This window comes from Myodes glareolus, chromosome 8 (genome assembly GCF_982192425.1).
Source record: "Myodes glareolus chromosome 8, mMyoGla1.1, whole genome shotgun sequence".
Taxonomy (NCBI): Eukaryota; Metazoa; Chordata; class Mammalia; order Rodentia; family Cricetidae; genus Myodes; species Myodes glareolus.
The window spans coordinates 15121705-15148430 of record NC_142033.1 but is presented as its reverse complement, the minus strand read 5'-3'; the positions used below and the strand labels follow the sequence as shown (position 1 = coordinate 15148430).

Below are 26726 nucleotides of genomic sequence, written 5' to 3'. Positions count from 1 at the left end.
GCTCTCACATCTAGATTAACCCATTTCCATTATTTTATATTTCACAATGTTCGTGGCCTACCGGCAAGGTTCCATCTAGCAGCTCACATCTTTCCCCTCTGGCAGCTACATCGTATCTCCCTGACTCCACCTTCTTTCTCCCAGCATTCAGTTTAGTTTTCCCTGCCTAGCTCTATTCTACCCTTTCTATAGGCCCAAAGCAGCTTCTTTATTAATCAGTGGTATTCACAGCATACAGAGGGGAACCCCACATCATTTCTCTCTGTTTTAAGTCGGTCTTGTCTCCAACCCCTAACCCAATCCCACAGCTCTCTTATTTTGCTTCTTTCTGTCATGCCAGGATTGCTTTTTGAAATGTATGTTAAAATTAGTAGGATTTATGTAGAGATATAACATTTGTGAGACAGGATATCACTCTTACTAGGCCGGCCTTGAACTCCAGATAGCACTCCTGCCTCAGCTTCTTGAGTGCTGATGTTACAGTCTGCTTTTTAATTTTTGGATCTTTTCTTTAATTCTAGTTTTCTGAAAACTACTGGTGCTAACTGGGTTTCGTCCCCACTCCAGCAGTGATGACCCTTTCCTCCTGTGGGCACGCTCTCTTCTCCGAGAACAGTGGCTGCTCTTCCTTGATAACATCTTTTCTGTTCTCCTGGAACTTTGTTAACAAATTTGTAAATTTCTTAACCTATGAATATCTTTAAAAGGAATTTTTAGTTGATAATAATGAGATGTGTTTATTATGTGCAACACTGCTAAAATATTGTTTTTCCTTCATTATCTTTTCTTGGAGGTTGTTTTCGACTTAATCTTTGAATTGAATGTTCATTATGTTGTTTTTTAAGTGTGTCCATTGATCTTATTTTAAAGTGTTTCTCTGATTTGTTGGGGACTGGGAATAAGTCTCACCTCTTACAGTACAATTATTATTTTAGTTTGCATGAGGCTTCTAACTGCATGCAGTCAAATCTTCTGTTTGGTTTTGGTTATGATCTGGTCTCATGGAGCCCACAGACATGCTGTGGAAATGGGGCTGACCTTCAACTTGTGTTCTTCCTTCCTCTTGCCCCCCAGTGCTGAGATTCCAGGCCTGTGTCAGTGTCCAGTGAGTGTTGGTTTTAATGAGGCCTGACTGGGCATCCTGGGAGGATCTCCAGAGAACATTTCAGCATAATCATGTTCTAACTGATCTTTTCATGTCTGAATTTTGACACTTAAAAACAAAAAAGCAAGATGTAACATTTTCTTAGGAAATAGATTTTTCCCTCTTAACTTACTTTCCATAGTGTTCTTTTGTTTTCATTCCTGACAGACCATAAATACTGTATCCGAAGTTATCCGAGGCTGCCAAGTCAACCAAGACTACTTTGCTTCTGTGAATGCACCTTCAAATCCCCCAAGGTAAGAATCAGGAAATGCCAGGTCCTTGTGAGGAAGTCAGACTTAGGTTTGCATGCTAGTAGATCTCATATGCCCATCTTACTCTTCTTAAAGGTCAGTGTGTGTTGTGGAATGGCCCAATAATATAAAGATATTGGTAATTAAGACTATGCTTCTGTTTAAGAATATTGGTGACTAAGATTGTATACTTCTGTGTAAGGATGTTGATGATTAAGACTATATGCTTCTGTGTAAGGATGTTGATGATTAAGACTGTATGTGTTCTGTGTAAGGATGTTGGTAATTAAGACTGTATACTTCTGTATAAGGATATTGATGATTAAGACTGTGTGCTTCTATGTAAGGATGTTGATTATTAAGACTGTGTGCTTCTGTATAAGGATATTGATGATTAAGACTGTGTGCTTCTGTGTAAGGATATTGGTGATTAAGACTGTGTGCTTCTGTATAAGGATATTGGTGATTAAGACTGTATACTACTGGTACCTAATACTTAGTTCAGCTGCCAGCCTTTCGGTTGAAAACAAATCACAGGACTTTCTTAGCCTCACCTCCCTTCTTTCTGAAATGAAGATGAAGTCCTGGTTATAGTACTTCATGCAACAAAATGACTGGTAGGTGATGTATTTGGGTTGTAATGCTCTGTTTCATTCTTTTCTTTATACTCTTGTCAGACCAGCAATTGTTGTACTTCTCATGTCCATGGTGAACGAAAGGCAGCCATTTGTGTTACGCTGTGCTGTTCTCTACTGTTTCCAGTGCTTTTTATATAAAAACCAGAAAGGACAAGGAGAAATCGTGGCAACACTTCTACCCTCCACTATTGATGGCAAGTAAAGTTTTTTTTTCAAGCTTATATTTGAATCTTTGCTTATGTTTTAGCTACAAGTACTTAGTAACTTGGATGAAAGCCTTAGATTGGGTTGGAGGAGAGCTAAGTCAGACTGCACCTGGATCTGCATTGCAGAATTTCTACTCTCTCCTTCTTAAGATGTGAGAGAATGTGGTACTTATCCATATATGGGTATGATGCCTTTAGAAAGATTGTGAAGATTACACACATGCAGTTTCACAGGTAGAGCCATGACCCCAAATCCTAGTGTGTAATAAACACCAGCAAATCAGTACTATGAAGATAAATCCTACCACTTAGTCACACTCAACATTTTGGTCTATTGTTCTACGATAGAGTATAGCCATTACTTACAGATTCTCCAGTATTCAGTTTACTTGGGATGTGTTTAAATGGCTGTTTTCATATTAAGAGCAATTTGACACAAACAATTGGAAACTTTAGTGAGTTCATTTTAATTACATAAATATAGGAGGTAGACAAAAATTTAAGTCTATTTAATTGTATTTTACCAAAATTATTTTTGTAAAGGATATTTTTATAGAGATGTTTTCTGTAAATGAAAGTAAGATGCTAGAGGTAGTGAAATAATGTGCCGTTTTAGAAATGATGTTTTTCATAAGATAGTTTTCTGTGTTGTTACCATCAGACTGATGCCTACCATGTTCTGATATTTCTTTGTGCAGCTACCCTTTTAGGAGTCGCCTTTCTGTCATCTGTCCATTTGTGTTTGAAGTCTTAGATAGTACATAATAGTGTTTATACTGTTCCGGTGTAGGAAACGGTTCTTCCGACCCTTGTGAGTGTGGGATTACTCCACAGGGCCTAACATTCCTGTCTGTTTGCAGCAACAGGTAGCTCGGTCTCAGCTGGTCAGCTGCTCTGCGGAGGTCTGTTTTCTACAGATTCTCTTTCAAACTGGTGCGCTGCTGTGGCCCTCGCCCATGCGCTGCAGGGGAACGCTACCCAGAAGGAGCAGCTGCTCAGGGTCCAGCTGGCCACAAGCATTGGCAACCCTCCAGTGTCCCTGCTGCAGCAGTGCACCAATATCCTTTCCCAGGTAAGGGCCGCGGGCTCCTGAGAGGTGCCGCAGGGTTGTCATGTTTGTGACCCGGGGTGGAGAAGGAGGGAAAGCACTCGCTGAAACCACATAGTTTTGTGGAGAGGAGGCGGAACTGTTTCTACAGGAGTAGTTCTACCAAGTGGTATAAGGGCTTCAGCATGACAAAACACAAGTTCTTGGCACAGGGCTGTTTTGAGTTTTACTTTTCTTAAATTATCTGGGGTTTTTTCCTGTCTTTTTTCTCTTCTCATTGAGTTCAGATCAGTTAAGGAGAGAAAGTAAAGTAACTGCAAATCGTAGTTATGTGCCTCCCTCTTTTCTCCTAAAGCAGTTGATCCCCCCCCCCAATAAAACAACCCAGTAGCAGTCCATTCCCTATGCAGTATGTGCAGTGTATATTTCCAGGGTCTGAGTTCTCATATGCCTAGCAAGATACAGATGGACACAGCTAAGGCTGTGTGTTCCTTCAGCTGGTTAAGGAGGACAAGTGAAAGGCACTTGCCAAGGCGCTTGGGCGTGTCTCTTACTGCATGGTTTGCGCACATGCACTTAGCCTTGACAACATACTTCGGCATACTTTAAAGCCAGAGTCCTGAAGGAAACTTAAATTATGGATGAACCCTTGTTCTTTCTACTTAGTCTAGCAGTGGAGGGTCCCTTCCGTGCTCCCACAGCACTGTGCAGTGGCCTGCTCTGTGGAATTTCATCACGCATTGCAGTTTCTTTGTTTTGAACTTTCTGTTGTCGCTGTTGCTGGGCAGTGGACTCTTTTCTTCATGCTTACTAAACACCCCCTACCATTGCGCTATGTCCCCCCAGTTCACAGGCCTTTTTTGAGCATTTTTACTAAAGAAATAATACCATTATTCATAGAAGTTAGGAGTGAAATCTAACTAATCGGAAGAGAGTTGAATGCTGTTTGAATTGGTTTACTTCAGTGGCCAATTTATCACTTCTCTCTTCATGATTTAAAAAAGAAACTAAAATTTTCAAATCTTTACTTACTTAATGCTGGATGCTCACTATTACTATTGAAAACAACTGTTGTCAAGTTGTGAAAACTCTGTCATGGGCCATAAGCACACCTTACCTTTGTAATTGTAATGTCTGTATAATACGAAGACCTACAGTGGTGATGTCTAACCCCCTGTAAGTAATCACAAGGCTATGAAATGAACCTTATGTGCCAAGCTTTTCAAAGATTAGAGCTTTGTTGCCACTACGTATCTGTCAGCCTAGATTGCAGAGAGTAGGAGCGTAGTTGAGGGATTTTTCTGGACTTAGGTAATTTAAAGCAATGTTTATGAATAATGTTTGATGTATAATTTGCAGGGTGATAAGATCGACAGACGGGTATGTATACTTGATAAATTGAGGCCTTTTCTTCTGACGGGCTTCTTGTCTTGGGTTTTGCAGTTGGTTTTTAACAGCTTGTTTGAAGTTCTGTTCTACTCACCTTCCGTGTGTTGGCAAGTTTGTCTGTCACAAGTGACTCTCTAGTTTCCTCCATTCCCTCTTGGACTGGTTACTAAGACTATGGGGAGAGCTAAACCTGTGGCCTGGGCTTCTTCCAGGGTTGCTTGCACTGCCCTCGATTCCTCAGTTTTGTTCTTTATGTTGTTTCTCCCAAGCTTGTTTCTTTGTTTCCCTTAAAAATAATTTAAAGAAAGTCAAGTTTAGGGATAAAAGTCTGTCTTTTAATCAGTAGGTGAAGGAGGAATGTGTGACTTTCTACTACTTACATTATTTAAAATGTGCAATAGTAAAATTTTTGTAATTATAATTTTAAATGTAGTATTACAGATTATTCTGGGTATAATCTATAGGCTACAGGTACCATATTAGTTTTACTATGCTGGGGGAGAGTGTTATTTATGTTCAGTTTGGTTTAGTTTTTATATCTTAACATCCTTGTCTAGTCATGCATTTTAGTCATACAGTGCAACCAGCAATAAATGAGGTCCAACTAGTTCCCCTTTCATGTGTGAGTATGGTGTGGTGTGGAGCTACAGCTCATACACGCATACTTGACAACTTCTGCCAGCAGTTACTGTTTCTTTGTTTTCCTGTGTGGTTCTGGGGCTCAAACTCAGGTCTTTCTATGTGCTAGGCAAGTGCTCTACCAGTGAGCCACACCTCCAGCCCCAGGATTTTTGATGTTAGGATGTGTCTTATAAGTATAAATGTCAATCATTGAAAAGACAGACATTATGTTTTCAATTGATTGGCTTGTTTTTTTTTTTGCCACTCACCACAAATTGTAGAGTTATTTTTGTAATTTTATCAATGTTCTTATTCTTTGTTCTTAGAAGCTACCGCTAAAATTTATTCTGATCATAAGACACTAGAGCTACTTGTTTTGATTGGTTTTGAGACAAGGTCTCATTTAACCCAAGCTAGCCTTGAACTCACTATGTGGCTGAGGTTGACCTTGAACACCTAACCTGCCTCTACCTCCCCAGTGCTAGGGTTATAGGTAGACCTACTATGTCCAACTTCTAGAACCTTATTTTCATGAGAAAAAAAACTTAAAAATTTTAAGTGCCAGCTTTTTGATTACATGAACAATACAAAAATGTTCAAATTGAATGAACATAGTAGGCATAAGAAGGGCTTTTATTTAGAAAACGTAGTTGTAAAAGCATAATAGCTGATATTAAAGATTATTTGAGTTAACTTCAAATTTTATTTGTGCCTGAGTGTGGTGGTACACACCTTAAACCTCAGCACTGTGGAGGCAGACTCAGGAGGATCAGTGTATATGTGAGGCCAACCTGGTATGAATAGCGGGTTCAGAGCAGCCAGAGATGTACATGCAGACTCTGTCTCAAACAGAAACAAGGGCTGGTGAGATGGCTTGGTGAGTGAAGTGCTTACCTCACAAGCATGAGGGCCTACGTTTTGATCCCCAGTACCGACATGAAAACTAGGTGTGGTGGTGTGCACCTGTAACCCCAGCACTCAGGGTCGAAAGCAGGTGGATCCCAGGGACTCCCTAGTCAGCCAGGGTATATAACATGATGGGCCAGCTTGTTGGAGTTTCTGCCCTGCCCAGTTCCCTAGCCTTTTAGTCCCAGAGAAAATCACACAGAGGACTCCATAAGATTATAAACTTATTGGCCCGTTAGCTCAGGCTACTTATTAGCTCTTATAGCTTGTATTAACCCATTATTCTTTTCTTTGTTAGCCACATGGCTTGGTACCTTTCTCAGTGGGGGAGGTCACATCTTGCTTCTTTGGTGGTCTGGGCTGGACTGGTGAAGAATGGGTTTCCTCCTTCCTAGAATTCTCCTGTTCTTGTCGTCCTGCCTCTACTTCCTGTCTGGTTGACCTGCCTATACTTCCTGCCTGGCCAATCAGCATTTATTTAAAACATGATTGACAGAATACAGATAATTCTCCTGCACCAAGGGTAGCCAAAAAGGTGAGCTGCAGGTCTAGTTAGAGGCTCATTTGACTCAAAAGAGAATGTGGAGAGAGTCATGGAAGATTCTTAGCATCCTCTATACACCTGTGTACCGCATTGGTACATGTGTGTTCATACACACACACACACACACACACACACACACACACCCCTCCACCTCCTCTCCCTCCCCTCTTCCAACCTCTCCTTTTCTCTCTCTCTCTCTCTCTCATAAGAAACGAAAAACTTGTGTGTGTGTATTTATGGCTTTTCTTTCATCATTTCAAATCTATGTTTTTTAATGACTGAGTCCTCAGAATGCCCAGAATAATATCTTCAGTCTCCTTTTGTTTTCACATCTTTTCCATGGCTCACATTCTGCAGCCGGCAAGAGGTGTGTACTTGTTTTGTATTTTCTAATCTCTGCCTAGTTAAGGAGCTTAACTGTTGTCCTTTGATATAGCTTATGCACACATACATACGTTATTTTTCTTTTGACAAGTGCTTTTAATTTTAACCACTGAGCCAGCTCTCTAGCCCTGTACAGAGGTCAGAGGACAACTGTTAGGTTTGTTTTCCTTACTCGTACTCTTTACTCTCTGGGGGCTGCCACCCAGCTCCCAGGTAAATCACACAGAGGCTTATTCTTATTTATAAATGCCCAGTGTTAGCTTGGCTTGTTTCTAGCGAGCTTTTAACTTAAATTATTCCAGCTACCTTTTGCCTCTGGACTTTTATCTTTCTCTATCCTATTATACCTTTCTTTACTTTTGGCTCTGGCTGGCTGTGTAGCTGGATGGCTGGTCCCTGCTGTCATCCTCCTTTTCTGGCTCCCCGAGCTCCCAGGTTTCTCCTCTTGTTTGTTCTCTCTGCCTGTCAGCCTGGCCTATCCCTCTCCTGCCTAGCTATTTGCAGTTCAGTTCTTCATTAGACCAATAATTAGACCAGGTTTTTTAGACAGGCAAAGTAACACAGCTTCACAGAGTTAAACAAATCCAACACAAAAGAATACAGCATATGGGCTGGAGAGATGGCTCAGGTATTAAGAGCACTAACTGTTCTTTCAGAGGACCTGGGTTCAATTCCCAGCTCCTACATGGTGTTTCACAACTGTCTGTAACTCCAGTTCCAGGGGACCCATGGCAAAATACCAATGCACATAAAATTAAAAAAATTTTAAAAAAAGAATATAACACATCTTTGCATCATTATTAAACAAATGTTTCACAGGAACAAATGTCACACATCTTCAGTTAATATTCCACAGCAGACAACTTTCAGGAATTGGTTCTCTTTCTACCATGTAGTCTGGGGTTGAACTTAAGCTGTCAGGCTTGGCAGTACACACTACTACCTGCTGCACCATCTTGCTAACCCCCACTGGGGTTTTCCTAGGCAGCTCTCTAGCTGATCCAGTGTTTTAGTCTATCTAGGACACACTGATGGCCGTATGGTACTTTTTCCACACACAAATTCTTGTTTGTACAAGTCCATTTCTGGACTTTGGTTCTGTTCACTTTTCTCCATGATCTAATATCACCTCATACTATCTTTCATAGTATCCTTAATTATTTCCACTTGTTTATTTTTCCATATGAGTTTAAAAATCAGATTTAGTTCTACGAAAGTAAAGTTCTTCAGGGACCTAAGGTATAGGTCAGTATTAGGAGTATTTGCATGGATAAGGGCTTGAGGTCACTCTCCAGCACTAAAAGGAGGGAAAAAAGGAAGAAATTTGTCTTTTGGTATTTTTGTTTGAGTTATTCTCTATATGCAGTGTAGATGAATCTGTTGTCAACCCAATAACTACTATAAGGAATTATAATCAAGGAGCTAGACAAAACAGCAATGTACTCAGTTGACAAAGATGTTTTAAACTGGCCAATTTCTGTGAATAACAGGAAGCTACAGTGTGAACATAAGGAAAAATAGCACATCATATAAAAACTAAATTTATGTTTGCCAGTGTGATGCACACATTTAATCCTGGTGTTCAGGAGGCAGAGACAGGCAGATCTCGTGAGTTTGAGGCCAGCCTGGTTTACAGAGCAAGTTCCAGGGCAGGTTCCAAAGATACAGAGAAACCCTGTCTCAAAAAACAACAACAAAAAACCCTAAATCCATTCCTCCTTGGAAGATCATTTAAAGTAGTTTGAAATTAATCAATATTAAAAACACCTGAAAAGAGATTATAAATAAACCAAGACTGCAAGGATTATGAAATTAGAATAATCTGGGTGGATTTGAAGAGGGGCTAGAGAGATAGCTCAGAGGATGTAAACCCTTCTGCAAAGCCTGAAGATCTGAGTTCAGTCACTGGGACCCACATGATGGAAGAGACGCAAACTCTGATCAACACACACACACACACACACACACACACACACACACACTCTGACGTGTGTCCCACATATGTATAAATAAGTAAATGTGGTTTAGTTTGGTTTGGTTTTGACTTTTTCAAAACAGGGTTTCTCTGTATAGCTTTGGAGCCTGTCTTGGAACTACCTCTATAGACCAGGCTGGCCTCAAACTCAGAGATCCACCTTCCAGTGCTGGGATTAAAGGCGTGTGCCACCACAGCCCAACGTAAATGTGGTTTTTTTAAATCAAAAAAAACAAAAAACACATTTGAAAAGCATAGTGATAGTTAATTTAAGTTTATTTCTTGCCTCATTTCTTTGAATAATTATAATTTTTATATTTCTGAAAAATCTCCCAAATGAATTATTATTCTGACTTGATCATTTTATTTCAGATTTTGTTCTTTAAAAAGAAAAATAAGGCTATAAATAACATTGTATGTGGAGATTTATGTATGTATTAAATATGTATGTATTAAATATGTATGTATTAAAATAAATTAATATTATTAATTTATTGATATTAAAATTAAATATGTATGTATTAAAATTTCAAAACCCATGTTCTTGTTGGACACCTAATTTTTAATATTATTTACCTGATCTTGGCAGCAGTGCAGTAAGTATGTTCAGGACATTCTTGGTGCTAGTGAGCGCACCCCCTTAGTTCTGTCTGAGATGTCTCTTCTGGTCTGCTGTCACTAGGTTTGCAGCGTGGGCTTTCATTTTTTATTGAGAGTAATACATTCTCTTGGAATTTGACTAAATGGCTTAGGAGATTCTTTTTGTGCCTTTTTTCTTTTTTGTGTTTTTTTCAAGAAGGAAGAATTTGTTTTTCTTTAGTCAGAATTTGTTTTTAAAATTCTGACTGAGGTTCTCTTGCATTAGATTTACCTACCTTGCACTTATACTTCTCAATAAAATCTCTTCTATTTTGCTAATTAAAAAAAAGATTAAAATATTAATTTGGAACATTTATTTTTTTGTTTTATTTATTTTGCAATGAAAATTTTTTCATCCAATATGTTTTGATCATGTTTTCCTTCCCCTGGCTTCCCCCAGATCCTTCCCACCTCTTTGCCCACTCAACTACTGTATGTGAAACATTTATTTTTGATCGCTTGTCTTGGGATTGGTGTTTTCAAGCTCCCACATTATAATTTTGTTCGTAGTATAACGTCTTTTGCTACTATTACAATTTATTTATTTATACAGATCCTCGGGTAACTCAGGCTGACCTTGAATTCACTGTGCAGTCCAGGGTGACTTTGATCTTGTGATTCTCCTGCCTTTGTCTCCCAAGTGCTAAGATTACAGGGATGCACCACCATACCTGGGTTTGCTCAATGCTGAGGATGGAACCAGATCTTTGTACATGTTAGACAAGCACTGTACCAACTGAACAATATTCCCAGCCCAGCCACCACTGCTATTTTAAATAACCACTTGTATTGGTGCATATAAATTAATTCTAATTTCTGCACTGTGTTTATTTGTGCAGCTTGTGGTAGAGACAAAAATGTATTCTTTCGTTCAGTTTTTAAGTTTACCTCCATTACACATCTCACAATGCTTCAGTTCTTTTTTCACAAAAGGGAAGGGATCTTAAGCCAACTGTGAGTTTGAAAAAATAATAAATACAAAGTGGTTTCTGCCAATTTATTTTGCAGGGAAGCAAAATACAGACAAGAGTTGGGTTGTTAATGTTGCTTTGTACCTGGCTGAGTAACTGTCCCATTGCAGTAACACACTTTCTTCACAATTCAGCCAATGTTCCATTTGTATCCTTTATGTTTTGGTGTCGTACATGTAAGTAACTTACATCTTTCAACTTCTGTTGAAACTTGAAAATGTTATGGATATATAATGATGAATGCTTAAGTTCTCGCGCGCGCTCTCTCTCTCTCTCTCTCTCTCTCTGTATGTATGTATATATGTATGTGTAGTTCTTTATAGTACGCTAGAAATTTCGTATATATATATATATATAATTTCTTGTAGAGAATCTTAAGGTTATGTATTAAATTCAGATTACTATAAATCATTAACTCCTTAACAAAGATGTCAGCTTACAGGACAAATTGCAGAAAATCTCGGAGAGGAAGAACAGTTGGTTCAAGGCTTATGTGCCCTTCTTTTGGGCATTTCTATTTATTTCAATGATAATTCACTAGAAAACTACATGAAGTAAGTAAGGGCATAATGGCCCTCTGATCATCCAGAGATAATGATACTTTTTTTTGCTAAAGTATAAATAAACCAAGCTTATGACTTCGCAGTTTTTTAAGCATCTCATATATTTATTTATGTAGAGAGAAACTAAAGCAACTAATAGAGAAGAGGATTGGCAAAGAGAATTTCATAGAGAAACTAGGATTTATTAGCAAACACGAGTTATACTCCAGAGCATCCCAGAAACCCCAGCCAAACTTTCCAAGTCCAGAATACATGATATTTGATCATGAGTTTACAAAGCTGGTGAAAGAACTTGAAGGTAAGCTGTGAGGGTTGCAATGACCCAAAGCCATTGTGCGTGCATGTACATATGTGTGTGTGTGTTTCTTTCTGGATGTGGACGAGTGATGAGCCGGGAAGTTCATCTGCAGCACATGGAAAGACTGGATTCTGTAAGATTAGAAAGTATTGCATGACCGTCATGAGTTGGACTAGTTTTACTCATTAGATTCTTAAAAATAAGTTGTGTTTACAATGAGCTAAAATGCTTAAAATTGAGCTAGAAAGAGGGTGTACTTAGCCCTGAATTGAGTCTGCAGAACCACAAGAAAGCCATTCAGTACAGAGTTTAAGTAAGTTTTCTTTTACAGGTATTATTACTAAGGCTATTTATAAGTCCAGTGAAGAAGATAAGAAAGAGGAGGAGGTAAAGAAAACATTAGAACAGCATGACAACATTGTGACTCACTATAAGAATATGATTCGTGAGCAAGTAAGTACCAGTGAATTGTACTCCCAACTAGCAGCAGCTCTCTACTTGAGGGAGCATTGCTTCTTCGCATTTCAAGTGGGGGAGGGATGCAGAAAGTAAACTTCATTGTTTTTGAAAGCACCTGTTCATTAAATTGAGCACTTACTACATTAGGCACTGTGCAGGTTGTTATGAATCCAAATGTAGATCAAATGGATTCTCTTGTCGTTTTCAGATGAAAAACACATGTCTGTATTATTGTGGCATATATGCTACAGCAGATTAAACCTAGTGCTAGAGTTAATCAAAGGAACCTGGGTGTCGCTAGTTCTCTAGAAGAGAGCTGGGGAAGAGAGGCAGGAGATGGTGCACAGCGCAGTGAGCCTGCTGTGGCTCCTGGCTGTGAAGGAGAGGTGTCAGGGTGAAAGCTAGAGGGAGGGAGCCCAGGAAGGAGGTCATTGTGGTGGTTGGCTAGGGAAGGATGTTGATGTGTGCTGCATTCTGTGAACTCGGGATCTGTTTTCAATGCTGTTTCATTTCGTCTTCACAACATCCCTGTAATAGTGACTGACTATATTCACTTTAGGATAAATGGAGAATCTGTGACTTAGTGAATTCTCCCAGCAATTCTTCGTAATTGTAGAACAGAACGTGAGTGCATCTGCCTTAGTGACAGTGGAAAGCTCATACTCTCTGAAGTGTGGAAACTGAAGTTAAAACCTAGCAAGACTTGGTCATGTTTCTCTGCAGGTGTTAAATTGCAGAAATGGTAAAGTGTGATCCCCAGGTTTCTGTGGTGGGCAGCCGAGTGTGATCCTGTTAAACAGGCAGTTCCACTGCTAAACTGTTAAACAGGGTGATGATCAGAACGCTATTTTCAGCCATTCAGAATGCTAGTCGGTGTCCTTTACTCACGTTCTATTGCTCACTTTAAGCCTCTGTTATGTCCTTTAAAATGTCATTTCATTTCTTATCATGATATGTAGTAAATGATAATAGTATTATCTGGAAAATTAGATTACAATATCATTACAATTCCAATGTCATTAAAAGAAGTGTGACAGCACATGTGGGGTAGGTTTATCTTCTTACCTCTATGTTGTTTTTTTTTTCTTCCTCACAATATATATTGAGATTGAAAATTTGTGAGTGATAATATAGTTGTATGCTTAGTGTTTGCTCTCAGCCTTTCAGTGTTCAACCAAATCAATAAACTAGAATCAATCTTCGCTTGAAATTTGAGTCATCAAACTTTCCCAGTTACATAGATTTTTAATCTATGTCTTAGTTCAAATACAGTCATTTTTAGTTTATGAATATAATATTTTTGGAAGAATACAAGATAAATATTTGGAATGTGGTGTATAGCTTACATTTGGAACTGATACAGTTGATTTAGAAAGAGAAGAGTCTTTTGACATAATTACTGACTTATTTATAAAATTAACATTTTATACATTCTCACCACTTAAATACTGCTAGACTTAATAAACATTAAATTAATAAATTTAATTAATTTAGACATTAATTAAACATTTAATAAATGTTTAGGAATTAGAAATCTAGAAAATTAGTGTAAGTATAGAAAATTAGTTATCTAAGTGTTCTACAAATATATGTGAACTGACTATGGCAAGTTTAGAAAACATGAGCTCGAACCTGCTTGTGCCCCATTTCTTTTCTTTTTATCACTTTAAATTATGAGTGGGGGGGGGGTATGTGCACATGAGTGCAGATGTCCAAAGAGACCAGAAGTGTGGGATCCTTCTTTACATTCTCCTCTGACTTCCTCACATGTGCCCATATACATACACTCACACATACATCATCAAGTAAATAATATAGGTGTGTATGTATATCTTCATTTGCTAAGTTTCTTAAGTAGTTTGGTATACATTTCTTACCCAGTTTATGACCTCAAAATGAGTTTTTGTTTTTATTAAAAAAGTACTAAACTTTATTAACAAACTGTTGCAGGCATTTTGACATAAGTTTAAACTCTCTATTTAGGCAGACTTAACACATGTAGCATTTAATCTTCTGAGAACAAAATGGGAGGACAGTACAAATCCATTAGGACTTTAACTTATGTACAAAGTGAATTTCGATTCCATTTTCATTCAGCTGCAGTGTGCCTTTTATATCATGCTAGTGTTGAGACATACTTGACTTCGTTGGGAACAGCTCAAAATTGGCAATAATCAGTTTAATGCACATCATCAGCGTTTGGCCCCAGTGTGCATGTGAGTTTTTCATGAAGTGCAGAATCTCAGATAAACAAAATCCTCTGACATTTTAAATACTGAAAATTTGATTATCAGTACTATTGATAATCTGAAAAGATTGTGGCTAAAAGGTACTACATCAAATTCCATTTAGGTGGTCAGCTCCTCTCCCCCATCATTCTTAGTCAAACTCCGCCCCCCCCCACTAAGTATCTCTCAACACTTTATGTCTGGGGCTAGGTTTCAAAACCCACATAATGAAAATGTCAGTTTTACAAACCTAATTTTGTTGTTGTTTTAAGTCAGTTAACGTTAAAAATTGTATCAACTATTTATTTCATGGGAATCTTTCGTATTAAAATTTAACCTTAAGATTCAAGCACCATGTGCTTTTAAAGGAAACACTTTTAGAGACACCTGAACTCACTTTTATATGGTGGCACCTACTGCCGTTAACATTGTGATTTTTACATCTTAAGCAGCCCTGAATTTTGAAATGTAGCCTAGTTTGGGATTCTGCAACTATGACTTTACAGGGTACCTCAAATCAAAACTAAGGAAATGTTAACAAGCCTTTGCTTCAGAACCTTTAAGCAAGCAATGCCACTTTTGAAACTAACATGTTTGTATGTGTGTGTTTTTACTCAACTTTTTTTTATTATAAAAGGTACACTGTTTATATTTAAACAACAAAGAAAAAAGCATCTACACACTTAAAAATTAATTTGATATCCTAAATCTGTTTTAATTCATTTTAAAATACTACATACAGAAGCCAGAATGCAGAGTCAATGGGACCAGGAAGAAAAATGCTTAGACAGTTACTTGTCTGTTGTGGGTAAAGCAATAGAAATCCTGAAATACAAGAAATCAGTAACAACTTTGCTCATAAGTGATGTTTTCCCCTCCTCTTTGTTTTTAATAACATTCATATGGGTGTTCTCTGAATGATCCATCCCTTCACTGGCCTACCTGGGGGTCCTTCAGTGATGGCCTGGTCCCATTCCAGTCATCTTGTCCATAAGCTTCATAAGAATCTTGAGGCTCCCCATGTCCATACCCATACTATTCTGACTCCCCTTGGCTCTTGGCTGTAATAGCCTTCCTATCCTTCATCACTCTGTTCTGTGTATGTATCATATCTCCACAGTCTTCCTAGGTTTCTGGTGTGGGTGCTGGAAGTAAAGGTATTCTCTGGGTGCCTGCTGTCTGAGCTCGTGCTGTTGGGCACCTCTCACTGAGGACTCTTGAACCAAAGCCCCTCGAGGTGGCTCAATACCACGGCCTTTGGGAACAGGTGGAAGAGGCGGGGCAGCTTCTTGTTCTCTCACAGGTACCCCACGGCCACGAGAGGGTTCAGGAACTCCATTCAAGTAAGAGTTCTAGAAACTGCTCCTGGCAGATATCATTCATTGTATCTGGTACTAGAAATTACTTGACTTCCTCCATGGCATGGGCCATAAGAGCAATAAGCCTCACAGGGGGACCCAAAGACTTCAATGAAGACATGCAGATCCATATTTAAATGGGCATATTTGGGGTGTCTGTCCTTGTGAAGCTCTTCTTCCTTGGCTTTGTCTCTCATTGAACAGAGATCTTTGCACCAACCTCTTTCTGAAGTCTTTTGATTGTATTTCCTTGTGGTCCAAGAATCTTCCCCACAAAATTGAACTTTGGATCCTGCTTGACAAGTATCAGTACCCGTTCTTTCAGTTTCATGTTCTTATGAGAAAACAAATCCAAATAATTCTCCTTGTCATTTCTTTTTGACTCTCCCTTCTGAATCTTCTCAATTTCTATGGACAAGAACTGCATGGTGTGAGTGAAAGACAGGTCGAGGGAGTCCTCAGCCATGAGTTCAGGCAGGTACTTACTCTCCAGCCCCATCTTGGGGCTCCATCTTGGCCCTTGGCCGCAACTGTGGCTGACAGGTGCGGAACCGACTGGACTAGTCACTTTGGGACCCGTGGCTGAGGGAGGTAGCAGCGACGTGGCGGGCAAGGCCCGTACTCCCCCTCTAGGTCCACCTCTGCCTCTCCGGACCATTGACCGGTGTGGCGGTAGTGATGGCCAAGTCGGGGTCTGACACACCGAGGGGTGACACCTGAAGGGTCCATGGAGCCGTTGAGGCCTGAGGACCGAATCGTGCGCGTGCGCATCTGGGGTGTTCTTGCGCTGCATGGGGAGAATGTGTGGCACGCGAGGGAGGAAGCGATGCAATGCTGAGGCAGTTGACTGAGATGGAAAAGCGGGCGCGAGAGCTACTGAAGGCGACCCAGCGAGAGAGCGCTTTGGTTTTTTGTTTTTTCCATTTGGTTTTCTTAGATACTAGCGGTGAAATTGCAGGCTGTGCCATGGTCTCCCCAGTGGAGTCTTGCTTGAAACCTCTGGATGATGCTCGAAACCTCTGGCTTTGCACTTATATTCAAGTCCTAATGCTTAATGATTAATTGATTTTGGAAACATTGGGTGTTTTAACATACTGATCTTTTTTCTTAAAAAGCCTGTATATTTTATTTGTGTGCATAGTGTTAATTAGTATGAAATGAGAATATCTGATTATATTTTGTTTCACAGGACCTACAGCTGGAAGAATTGAAGCAGCAAGTTTCTACTTTGAAATGTCAAAACGAACAGCTTCAGACTGCAGTCACACAGCAGGCGTCTCAGATTCAGCAGCACAAGGATCAGTATAATCTCCTTAAAGTCCAGCTTGGTGAGTGAAGGTGTCCAGGTCACTCTGTTCTCAGCTGGACAGATAGAGTCTCTGTGGACCTGTTGTTCCTGAACCATAACCACGGTGATGAACACTGAAGTTAGAACTTAATACAGAAAGACCCTTAAAGACAGAGAGATCCAGTCTCGATAACTAAGACCAGATCTTTTCAGTTTGAAGTCCAGTCTTTAGCTTCCTGCTTGATTGTCTGACCCAGTGACTGTTGACCCTGGTGACACAGTTTTGACTCATGATTACAAGCTCCCCAGATGAGCCTAAGGCATAGGCTATTTGAGATTGGTTGATAGAGTATTTCAGTGCTTCAATTCCAAAGTTGAAAACACTGTTGATATCATCTGAAAACTAAATGAAATACCCTCTCTCTATAAAGTTCTAGTTCAGTACCAGGCAGATAGGTAAAAAGTCACATCTCTCATTTTCAAAGGGTGGTTTTCGTATAAGTCGCTATTGTCTGTGGCTATACATGGGCATTTGGGTGCTGCTAGGGTCTGGACCTGACCTCGTAAACCCTCCTTTACTTGGCAAGAGGGAAGCACCCCTGTGATCACCCTGCTGGTTTCCTGGGCTAAAAAGACATCCACTGGAGTCTTGTGTGATCTTATATTACAGTCTTGTAGTCCCAAAGACGGAAAGCTTGTTTGATAGCAGCTTTCAGTGTTGTGCGTGTTTAACAGGAAAAGACAATCACCATCAAGGTTCCCACGGTGATGGGGCTCAGGTGAATGGCATCCAGCCAGAAGAAATCAGTCGGCTGAGGGAAGAGGTGGAAGAGCTAAAAAGTCAGCAGGGGCTCTTGCAAAGCCAGCTAGCTGAAAAGGACTCTTTGATAGAAAATTTGGTGAGTAGATGTTGAAAAAGAGATGTAAATAAGATCAAGAGTAATTCTCATCATCTTGTTTGCTTTTGGGTTTATGTGTTTGTTTTGTTTTGAGACAGAGCTCACTGTGGAAATCACAGGTGTCTTGAGAGCTAGGTTGAAAATTATGTACCACCATCCCGAGCCCTGTTCTTACTTTCACAGTCTCAGCCATCACAGGTGATCTTGAATTCCTGACCTTCCTGCCTTCACCTTCCAAGGGCTGGAATCACAGATGTGTGTCTCCAAGGCTGGCGTGATGCTTCTAAACTCACTGTGTAGACCATGTTGGCCTTGAGCTCACAGAGGTCTCCCTGCCTCTGCCTCCTGAGTGCTGGGTTAAAGATGAGCACCACTGCACAAGCTCCTTTACTTTAGAGAAATGGTTTTCTCTTGAGCCAGCGTCTCTCTGTGCAGCCCTGGTTTCCCTGGGGCTTGCTGTCTAGATCAGGCAGAACCCACTACTTCTGCTAGGATTAAAGGCTTGCTTTTTTTCTTTCTTTCTTAAGTGATGGGGATTATTTCTTTAAAAATGATGGTGTGGTTTAGAGACTCTGTGTGTGTGTGTGTGTGTGTTGTTCAGGCAAGGGCACTCAAGCCTCAGAGTGGCGGTCAAAGGACAGTTTTCAGGAGTTGATTCTCTTCTTTGGCTGTGTAGGTCTCAGGAGTCAAAGTCTTATTTTCAGGCTCGATGAGAAGTACCTTTGCATGCTGAGCCATCTCACTGACTTCTCACACTTAAAATGAGATAGCTTTTTCTAATGAGGAAGTACTTCAGGAAATATCTGTTTTTATGATTTTATCCCTTACTACTTCGGGTACTTGTTTAGATGTAATGACTCACTTGGGGTAAGTGTAACATCTGAAGCTGAGGGAAGCTACAGACAGTCAGCAAGCGCTGTGTTGAAATAGAATCTTAAATAAAAAAATTAAAATCTTCATGTGAAATCTTTTGGTGAGCTTCTGTAAGACTTGCTGTGTGTGTCCTTCTGCTTTGGCTTTCCTTTCTCTCTAGATGACTTACTTCACAGTTTGTTCCTCTGCTAATTGTAGAAATCTTCGCAAGTGTCTGCTGGGAATGAACAGGCGTCAGCAGCAGCTTCACCCAGAGATTCCGAGCAAATCGTAGAATTAAAACAGGTAATTTTCTAGTTTGAGCCCAGTTCTGTTTTGTCTTCTTTCAGTTCCAGTAGAGTAAAACCCGGCAGCTGTGTTGTTCTAGAACTCCATTGCCAGGAGTAATAAAATTTGGTAATTAAGACAGCTTTGAAGATCTAGAAGGCATGTTTACCTTGACAATAATGTTGTTTCGTCTTTTATTGGTTGGTTTTAAATTTCTTACATTTATTTATTTTGTGCTGTAAATGTGTGCACATGCACATCTGGAAGTCAGGACAGCTTGAAGGAGTTGGTTCTCTCCCTCTACCACAAGGGTCCTAGGCTTGGTTTTAGGAAGTCAGCTACTGAGTCATATGGCTAACCCAGCTTCTCTCCTGAGTTTCCTTTTTTGCTCCCTCTTTTCTGTTCTTCTTTCTTTCTGTGATATAAAGGAATGCTTGCTTATTTGGAAAGAGAAATGACCAGAAGTCAAGCTATGCTGCCGTGCTGCCTGAGAGGGGTGACTTGAGGTGCCTTACATCACCAGCATCTCACACTTCTCAGAGCTTACGTTATGTGCACCAATGTTTTGCCTGCATAAATGCATGAGCGTGAACATATGTGTGCCACATACATGCAGTGTTCACAGAGTCCCAAAGAGAGCATCCAATCCCCTGGAACTGGAGCTGCAATGTGGGTGCTGGGAGTCAATCTCAAATGCTCTGCAAGAACAGCAAGTGCTCTCAGCTACTGAGCCACCTCTCCAATTACTCGGACCTTATCTAAAGGTCCGAGTATTTTCAAATCAGTTGTCCTTTACAGTCTTTAGGTCTCTAGCATTTGTTCACAATATTGCTTGTGTAGGCAAGGTAAATGTACTATTTTGGTTTTGCTGAGTTTGCCAATACTAAAATATTAATTTAGAACAAATTAAGTTATTAATATGTCACTTTACTTTGGAAATTCCAAATAAAATGTTTAGTTATGCTTCCCAATGAAACTTTGATAGAATACTTTTTTAATTGCCTTTTAGTGTTTTCACTTTCCCTAGTTTTCCTTTGTAAGTGTATGCGTGCCTGCATACATAAGTATGTGTGTGTAGTGGCTTTTGGGTTTAGTTGTTGTTTTAAGGCAGGGTCTCTCTATATAGCCATGGCTGTTCTATAGCTTACTATTTAGACCAGGCTGGCCTTAAGCTCACAGAGATCCTCCTGCCTTTTCCTCCCAAGTGCTGGAATTAAAGGTGTGTACCATCATGCCCAGCAAATATACAATTTTTTAAATGATGGCTGTATAGGGTTTTATAGCAACATAGGGATTTTTGTTGGGGGTGGTTTTTTGTTTTGTTTTTTGTTTGTTTGTTTGTTTGTTTTGTTTTGGGGGGGATTCGAGACAGGGTTTTGATGTAGCCCTCAAGCCTGTTCTGGACCTAACTCTTGTGGACCAGACTGGCCTCAAACTCAGAGATCCACCTGCCTCTGCTTACCGAGTGCTGGGATTAAAGGCATGTGTCACCACTGCCCAGCTTAGCAACATAGGGTTTTAATTATTATATTTCACAAACTGCTGCATAGGAACAGGGGAGATGAGTCAGTAGGTAAAAATGTTTGCTACACAAGCATGAGAACTTGAGTTTGAATCCCCGGCACCCACTTAAGAGAAAAGCAGGCATGGTGTCACGTGCTTGTAGGACAGGGAAATCCTAGCTGGGGGATGGCCAGTCTAGCCAAAACACAAAACAGCATGCTCCAGGTTCAGTGAGAGACTGTCAGAAAATAAATGGAGACCAAGAGGAGGATACCCAGTGCCTCTGGCCTCCACACAGGCCCCAAAGGCGGCATTCTCTCCCCCCACACACACACACACTCACACCATGTACACATGAAAACAATCCATAATATCACTGTATGCATATTATTTTGATAATTGGGAATAGGAAGCAATTACAGAAGAGGTGTGTGTGTACACAATAGGCATAGGAGGCAGAACAGGACGATCACTAGTCACGTACTGTAGCTCAACAGCAGACACATCTCCCGACTCTGCCTGAAGTCCTGAGGGGCACAGAGCACCACTGCATGGGAGCTACCATTTTAATTGCTTCTCTAGCATTGTACTTGGGTGGAGGAGGGCAATAAACATTAGAAAGTTAAACAACATAAACTCTAATTTCTTGCCTCATTTTCATGGTAGCACTGCTGCTATCATGTTTTGTTGCCCTTAACCTAGAGCTGTCCAGCTCTCTCTGCAGTTGCAAATACCAAGTCTGTAGGCTTCAGCCAGGAGTAGTGAGACACATGAGCACTGGCAGTGGTCTGGTGGCTCTCTCTTGAATAGACTTTGAACCAGCCCTCAGTGTTTAAGCCCCATTTTCACTGTTCTTAAGACATTTAAGGGCACCAGGAGATGACAGATTCCTTGTAAATCAGGGACCAACTTTGCTTTCTCTGTGGTCAGGCTAACCTTCAAGTTTCCCAGTGTGTTTCCTTCTGAAATTCTCCAGGCTCATTTTGTGTTCTTATGCCCACCTACCTGTCTGATTTCCTTTCTTCCCTTGTTCCTCCCTTTATGATTTTCTTTGGGGGGGGGGTAGCATGGGGAGAACATACAGGGTCTCAAAAGGCAACAGAGATAAACAAATGTGTTTCATTTTCCATCTTTAACCTAACATAAAGAGTAGCTCTCTAGAATTAAATTTTAAAACTTGGACATCATCATTTCTTGAGGATAGGGTCAAGGAAGAATTTTCCCTGTAAATGGACATTTTCTGTTTTGTCACAACTCTGCTCTTATTCTCAGGAACTGACAGCGCTGAAGTCCCAGTTAAACTCACAGTCTCTGGAGATCACCAGACTCCAGGCAGAAAACCGTGAGCTTCTACAGAGAGCAGAAGCCTTGGTGAGTCGTCTCTGTCTCTCTTCCTCTCTTTCTTTTTTTGTTTCCTTTTTATTACTGTACAGATTCATTAAGTTAGTGAATGGTTTATTTTATTGGTATAACATCCATTTCCATCACTGTTCATCCAAGCTGACAGCTTCCCTACTGCTATAAAATTATCAGAATCCCATGCACTTCACCAGAGTCAAACCAACACCCAACAAAGCCCCCACAAGTGCCTCATGTCTGTGGGGTACCCCCACAAGTATCTCCGGTGTCTGCCGAGTGGGTTGATTGCACCCACACGTGTAATCACTTATTTAAAGGCGATCCTAACTCCCCCACCCCGTCCTTTCTCCAGAACATATTTTCTCATATTTTGCAATCTGGGTAGTCTGAAAATTCCAAGTTTTCATTTTTACATGATCATTTGTAATTTCTCTCTTCTCTTACATTACATTCTCCTGTAAGCTGCAAAGACACTGGACTGCACAGTGGTCCTTCGTTTAGGGTGCCAGCTGTGTACGTGTCAGTTTCAGTTACTCACATGTGCCCGGCATAATGATGGCTGAGTTAGATCCCAGCTGGGGCAGTGTTCAGGACACATTCCAACACAGATATGTACACCAACAGACTGAACGGTCAATTGATCTCCATTCTCCCAAAATACTAGGCCACAATCCTGCCAGGTTCTTTGCTGCTCATAACAGGGATTATCTTTCCTCTAATTCTCAATAACTTGCTTTCCGTTTCTCTCTGTGACGTCACCAGAAGCACATTTAGCTTTTACACTTCTGCTAACAACCTCTAATGTATGTGCACAAAGCTAAAAATAATAAATCCTTTGCATAATTGCCTTTACTGTTCGTATTTCTATCAACAGTTTCTTGGAAGTGACTTAGGCTTTGTCTGATGTGCATCCACAATCCCATCCATTACCCTGTCCCAAAGCCACTTTCCCATTTCTAGGCATTTTTTTAGTCAGTACCCACTCCCTGGTATTTATGGAGAAAAGATGGGCACTAAAATGTCTTGGTTCATATAACATTTAAAATGCTTGTATATCACCAGCTAATGGCATTTGGGTGAGTTTAACACCTGGGGTGACAGTTGTGGACTTAGCCAGGGATGTTAAGAGGTAAAGAGTCAGGCTGAGCCCTGATCCTAGTGTTTTGTGGACTGACCTTGACACTGTCCTTCCTGTTCTCTGATTGGGTGTAATGCCATCACGGTGGGACAGCTTGTCTGTCACAGACCATTTCATTGCTTTCATATAAAAACACGAGTTTTGCTTTCTGTCATTTGAAATAAAACTTCAAAACAGCAAGAAAATGTACACACAGAATTTGTATCTTTTGTAGTTTAAAAAGACTTTTTTTTCAAACTTGTGTTTTCAGGCAAAATCAGCCCCTGTTGAGGGAGAGAATGAGAATGTGGCCACTGCTAAAACTACTGATGTAGAAGGAAGACTGTCTGCCTTGCTGCAGGAGACGAAAGAATTAAAGGTTGGTTTGGGTAAAACTGCTACTTAACCATACATAATATGAAATAAATTCTGGAAAACCTGGCTATTTCATTTCATGTCTGAACCTCTTAGCCTTAGAAAGAAAACTGGAAACTAGGGTTTTGTCTTGCTTTCCAGGCTGTGGTTTCTCTGTAACCCTGACTGTCCTGGAACTCTCTCAGTGACAAGACTGCCCTTGAAAGCAGAGATTCACCTGCCTCTTTCCCAAGTGCTGGGATTGAAAGGTGTGTGCTGCCACCACCTAGCAGGTTTTCTCACCAACATCAGTGTTTAGTCACACCAAAATGAAGGCAGCAAATTTGGGTAATACTAAAACCACATATAGCCAGACATGTTGGTGCACAGCCTTAATCCTTACTTAGTACTGAGGCAGAGGGCCATGAGTTCCGGGCCAGCCAGGCATGCACAATGAGACTGCCTCAGAAAACAGAATGACATACAGACTTCCGTAGGGCTGAGAAATGCTGGCAGACATGTCAGAGTAGGTAACATGAGGAAAGAATCGGCACATTCATAAATCTTGAAAGAGAAAGATGAAATAGACTCTTTGGATTGTATTTAAGTTATTTATGTTGTGATTTTATTTGAAACTATTCTTTCCATTTAATTCTCAGAATGAAATGGGACTTGAGTTTTGAGTTCTAATTCTGGTGCCAGCCAGCTTCTGTACAATGTTATCTCAGGGTTTGGGCAAGGATGGCTAAGGTTTGGACGTTCTACTTTGTTCATTGGGGCTTTCTTTGCTAAGTAGGCTGGCAGATTCCCTGACTGTATGTTTTAAACTTAAGTACCTTCAGTTCCCACACCAAGCTTCAGGTTGATCAGTTGTCACATGCTAGTTACCTTTACCTTCCTGTGAGCAAACATCCTGAGAGAAGAACTCTGAGAGGCTGAGGGTCATCTTGGGTCATGGTTCACATGTCTCAGTCCATAGCAGCTGGGAGTGCAAAGGCTCCTCACAGCGTGGCGACCGGAATGTGAGGTCGCCAAACGTTAGCAGATCAGAGCATGGCAGCTCCAGGCAGACCCACCTAAACCATCGCCCACGATGATTTGTCACTGATAGAAATTACTGTGAGCTTTGGAAGTGAATATTGACTTTAGATCACTGCTTGTCACTGTTCTTCTAGAGTGAAATTAAAGCTCTGTCTGAGGAGAAAACTGCCATTAAAATGCAACTGGATTCATCTAACAGCACCATCGCCATTCTGCAAATGGAGAAAGACAAGTTAGGCATAGAAGTGACAGATTCTAAGAAAGAACAAGATGATCTCTTGGTACTGTTGGCCGATCAGGATCAGAAAATTCTGTCACTGAAGAGTAAACTCAAGATCCTCGGTCATCCAGTAAGCCTGAAATATTTCCACAAGGGTTCTGTGTTTGTAAAGTGTGTTCCTAAGTTTAATGCTTCATGGGAAAGTTGTGTCCTATGTTAGCCTTAGCAATGTGGGGTTGAACACAGTATTACCTGTTTTTCTCACTGTTCAGTGAGTTGGTCTGAGAAAAATCAAATTCTCTTTGCAGTATTTGAAGACCTTGAGCCTAGAAAATAGTTAATTTTATTGCTCCTCGACCACAATCAGGGGTGGGTTCTGTGATCATTATTTCACCACAGTGGGTTCAGACTCAGACAGGAAAGTGTGACCATTTATTGTGAAAGTTAACTGACTAGCATTACCCATTCATGTTAAAAATGTCAGGGAGCCTGAGCATTATGAAGTCAAGGAAATCTGATCTACTATGACAGATTAGTAATATTAGTAATTAATATGTGTTAAACAGGCACATATTTATTTGTATGTATTATTATGTGTGTATATTGAACAAATCTGTATTTTCCCCTTAGGTTGAAGAAGAAGATGAATCTGGAGATCAAGATGATGATGACGATGAAACTGATGATGGTGACAAGGACCAGGACATCTAGCTTAAACCCTAGGAGTGATAAAGATTATGTCATTACTTTGAACAAGTCTTAAGACAGTGCTTTGGTTTGCCGCCTCCACAAAAAAATTTAGAACCAGGCAGAAAGAATTCACTAATAAAATTATTGTTTGTTTTTTAATATTGCCTCCCATGTGGGAAACTTTAAAACTCTAACTTCATGTGGAAGTTTTATTTATGTTCATCTGAACTCTCCCAAAATATAATCTGCAAAGAGCATCAAGCTCCAAAAATAGACCATTTGAAGGTGTGTGGTGGTGATGTAGTCAGCCTTATTGGTTCATTAGGCATGGTGGCAATGCAGTTGGCCTTATTGGTTCACTGGTTGCTTTTCAGAATCTGTGACTTCAGTCCTAACACATTTGATTTAATGTGTATTGAATGGGAACCAACTATTTCTAAATCAGCATTTGAGTTCTCACCTTATTATTTCCTTGTAAAGAAAGGACTCTACTTAAAGATAAAATAGCCTGGGCTCAGGGGTCGTGTGTGCCATCACCCACCCACCCCTAGTGTGCCTTTCAGAAGAGCAGGATGGGGCAGTTTAGAGTGAGTGCCATCCAACAGGGCCACATTCTGCCTTCGGAAGAAAGGAAAGACTGTGCCCGGGCATGGAGAGCTGTTCTGAGAAACTACACAGTGGAGTAACGTGGCTGCTTTTCTTTCTGTCTAAGCTGAAGATGGAAAACAGATGATAGTCAGCAGTTAACACAGCTGGGATTTATAGCATTGTTTGATTATCATAAAACATGTTCTTAGTTTTAAAAATACCCAAACTATGATTTATATAATTTATTGGCATTTTTGCTGAATAGGTGTAAGTCAGATAATAGATTTTTAAAAAGCAAATGAAGCAATGTGTCAAAGTCTAATGTTTTCATAATAAAAATAGATATTATGTTCACTTAATCTCTGTCATGTTTCGATTTTAATGAAGTATTTAGTTCCTCATAAGTAGTAAATGAAGTGCTAAAGAGACGTCTTGCCTTAGGCACTATCCTGTTGCTGTAAAGAGCCATCATAACCGAGGCAGCTCTTACAAAGCAAAGTATTTAATTGGGGACCGGCTTAGCATTTGAGGGGTTTAGTCCTTTGTTATCATGTCGGGGAGCATGGCAGCACGCATGACACCAAAGCAGCAGATGGAGCTGCATCCTGATCCAGACCAAGAGAGGCCCTGGGCCTGGCATGGGCCACTCTCATGTCCACCCCCCAGTCCTTCTAATCCTGTCTGATAGTGCCACTCCTTGGTGACTACGCATTCAAATGCACGCGTCTGTGGGGCCGTTCTCATTCACACTGCCACACTTCTGTCTGTCAGGAGCAGTCTTACCATGAGAGCCAGTGGCCAGGGTTCTGTAAAATTGAAAGAGACTAGTGGAAGCAGTTGCTAGAGTGGAAGAGGCAATTTAGAGTGAAGTTTGGGGTTTGGGTTTTTACTACTGTCTGGGG

At 40.4% G+C, this 26726-nt stretch overlaps 1 protein-coding gene and 1 pseudogene across 2 annotated transcripts in view; one reads left to right on the top strand and one right to left on the bottom strand.

Moving 5' to 3' along the window:
- The window catches only part of Uso1 (USO1 vesicle transport factor), a 74734-nt gene extending 48551 nt beyond the window's left edge, over positions 1-26183 (top strand). Inside the window, exons 11-25 of one of the 2 annotated variants that reach the window (XM_048425520.3) lie at positions 1313-1401; positions 2076-2230; positions 3103-3314; positions 4650-4670; positions 10757-10867; positions 11155-11273; positions 11399-11580; positions 11912-12033; positions 16815-16953; positions 17649-17812; positions 18884-18970; positions 21728-21826; positions 23203-23310; positions 24461-24676; positions 25177-26183. In XM_048425520.3, coding sequence (XP_048281477.3) covers positions 1313-1401; positions 2076-2230; positions 3103-3314; positions 4650-4670; positions 10757-10867; positions 11155-11273; positions 11399-11580; positions 11912-12033; positions 16815-16953; positions 17649-17812; positions 18884-18970; positions 21728-21826; positions 23203-23310; positions 24461-24676; positions 25177-25257 — 1905 coding nt within the window. In that variant the 3' untranslated portion in view covers positions 25258-26183. The remainder of the gene's footprint in view (positions 1-1312; positions 1402-2075; positions 2231-3102; positions 3315-4649; positions 4671-10756; positions 10868-11154; positions 11274-11398; positions 11581-11911; positions 12034-16814; positions 16954-17648; positions 17813-18883; positions 18971-21727; positions 21827-23202; positions 23311-24460; positions 24677-25176) is intronic. The other variant, XM_048425525.3, reaches the window with a different exon arrangement.
- On the bottom strand, positions 14977-16355 carry LOC125394655 (KH domain-containing, RNA-binding, signal transduction-associated protein 1 pseudogene; annotated as a pseudogene).
- Positions 26184-26726: the final 543 nt, after the last annotated feature.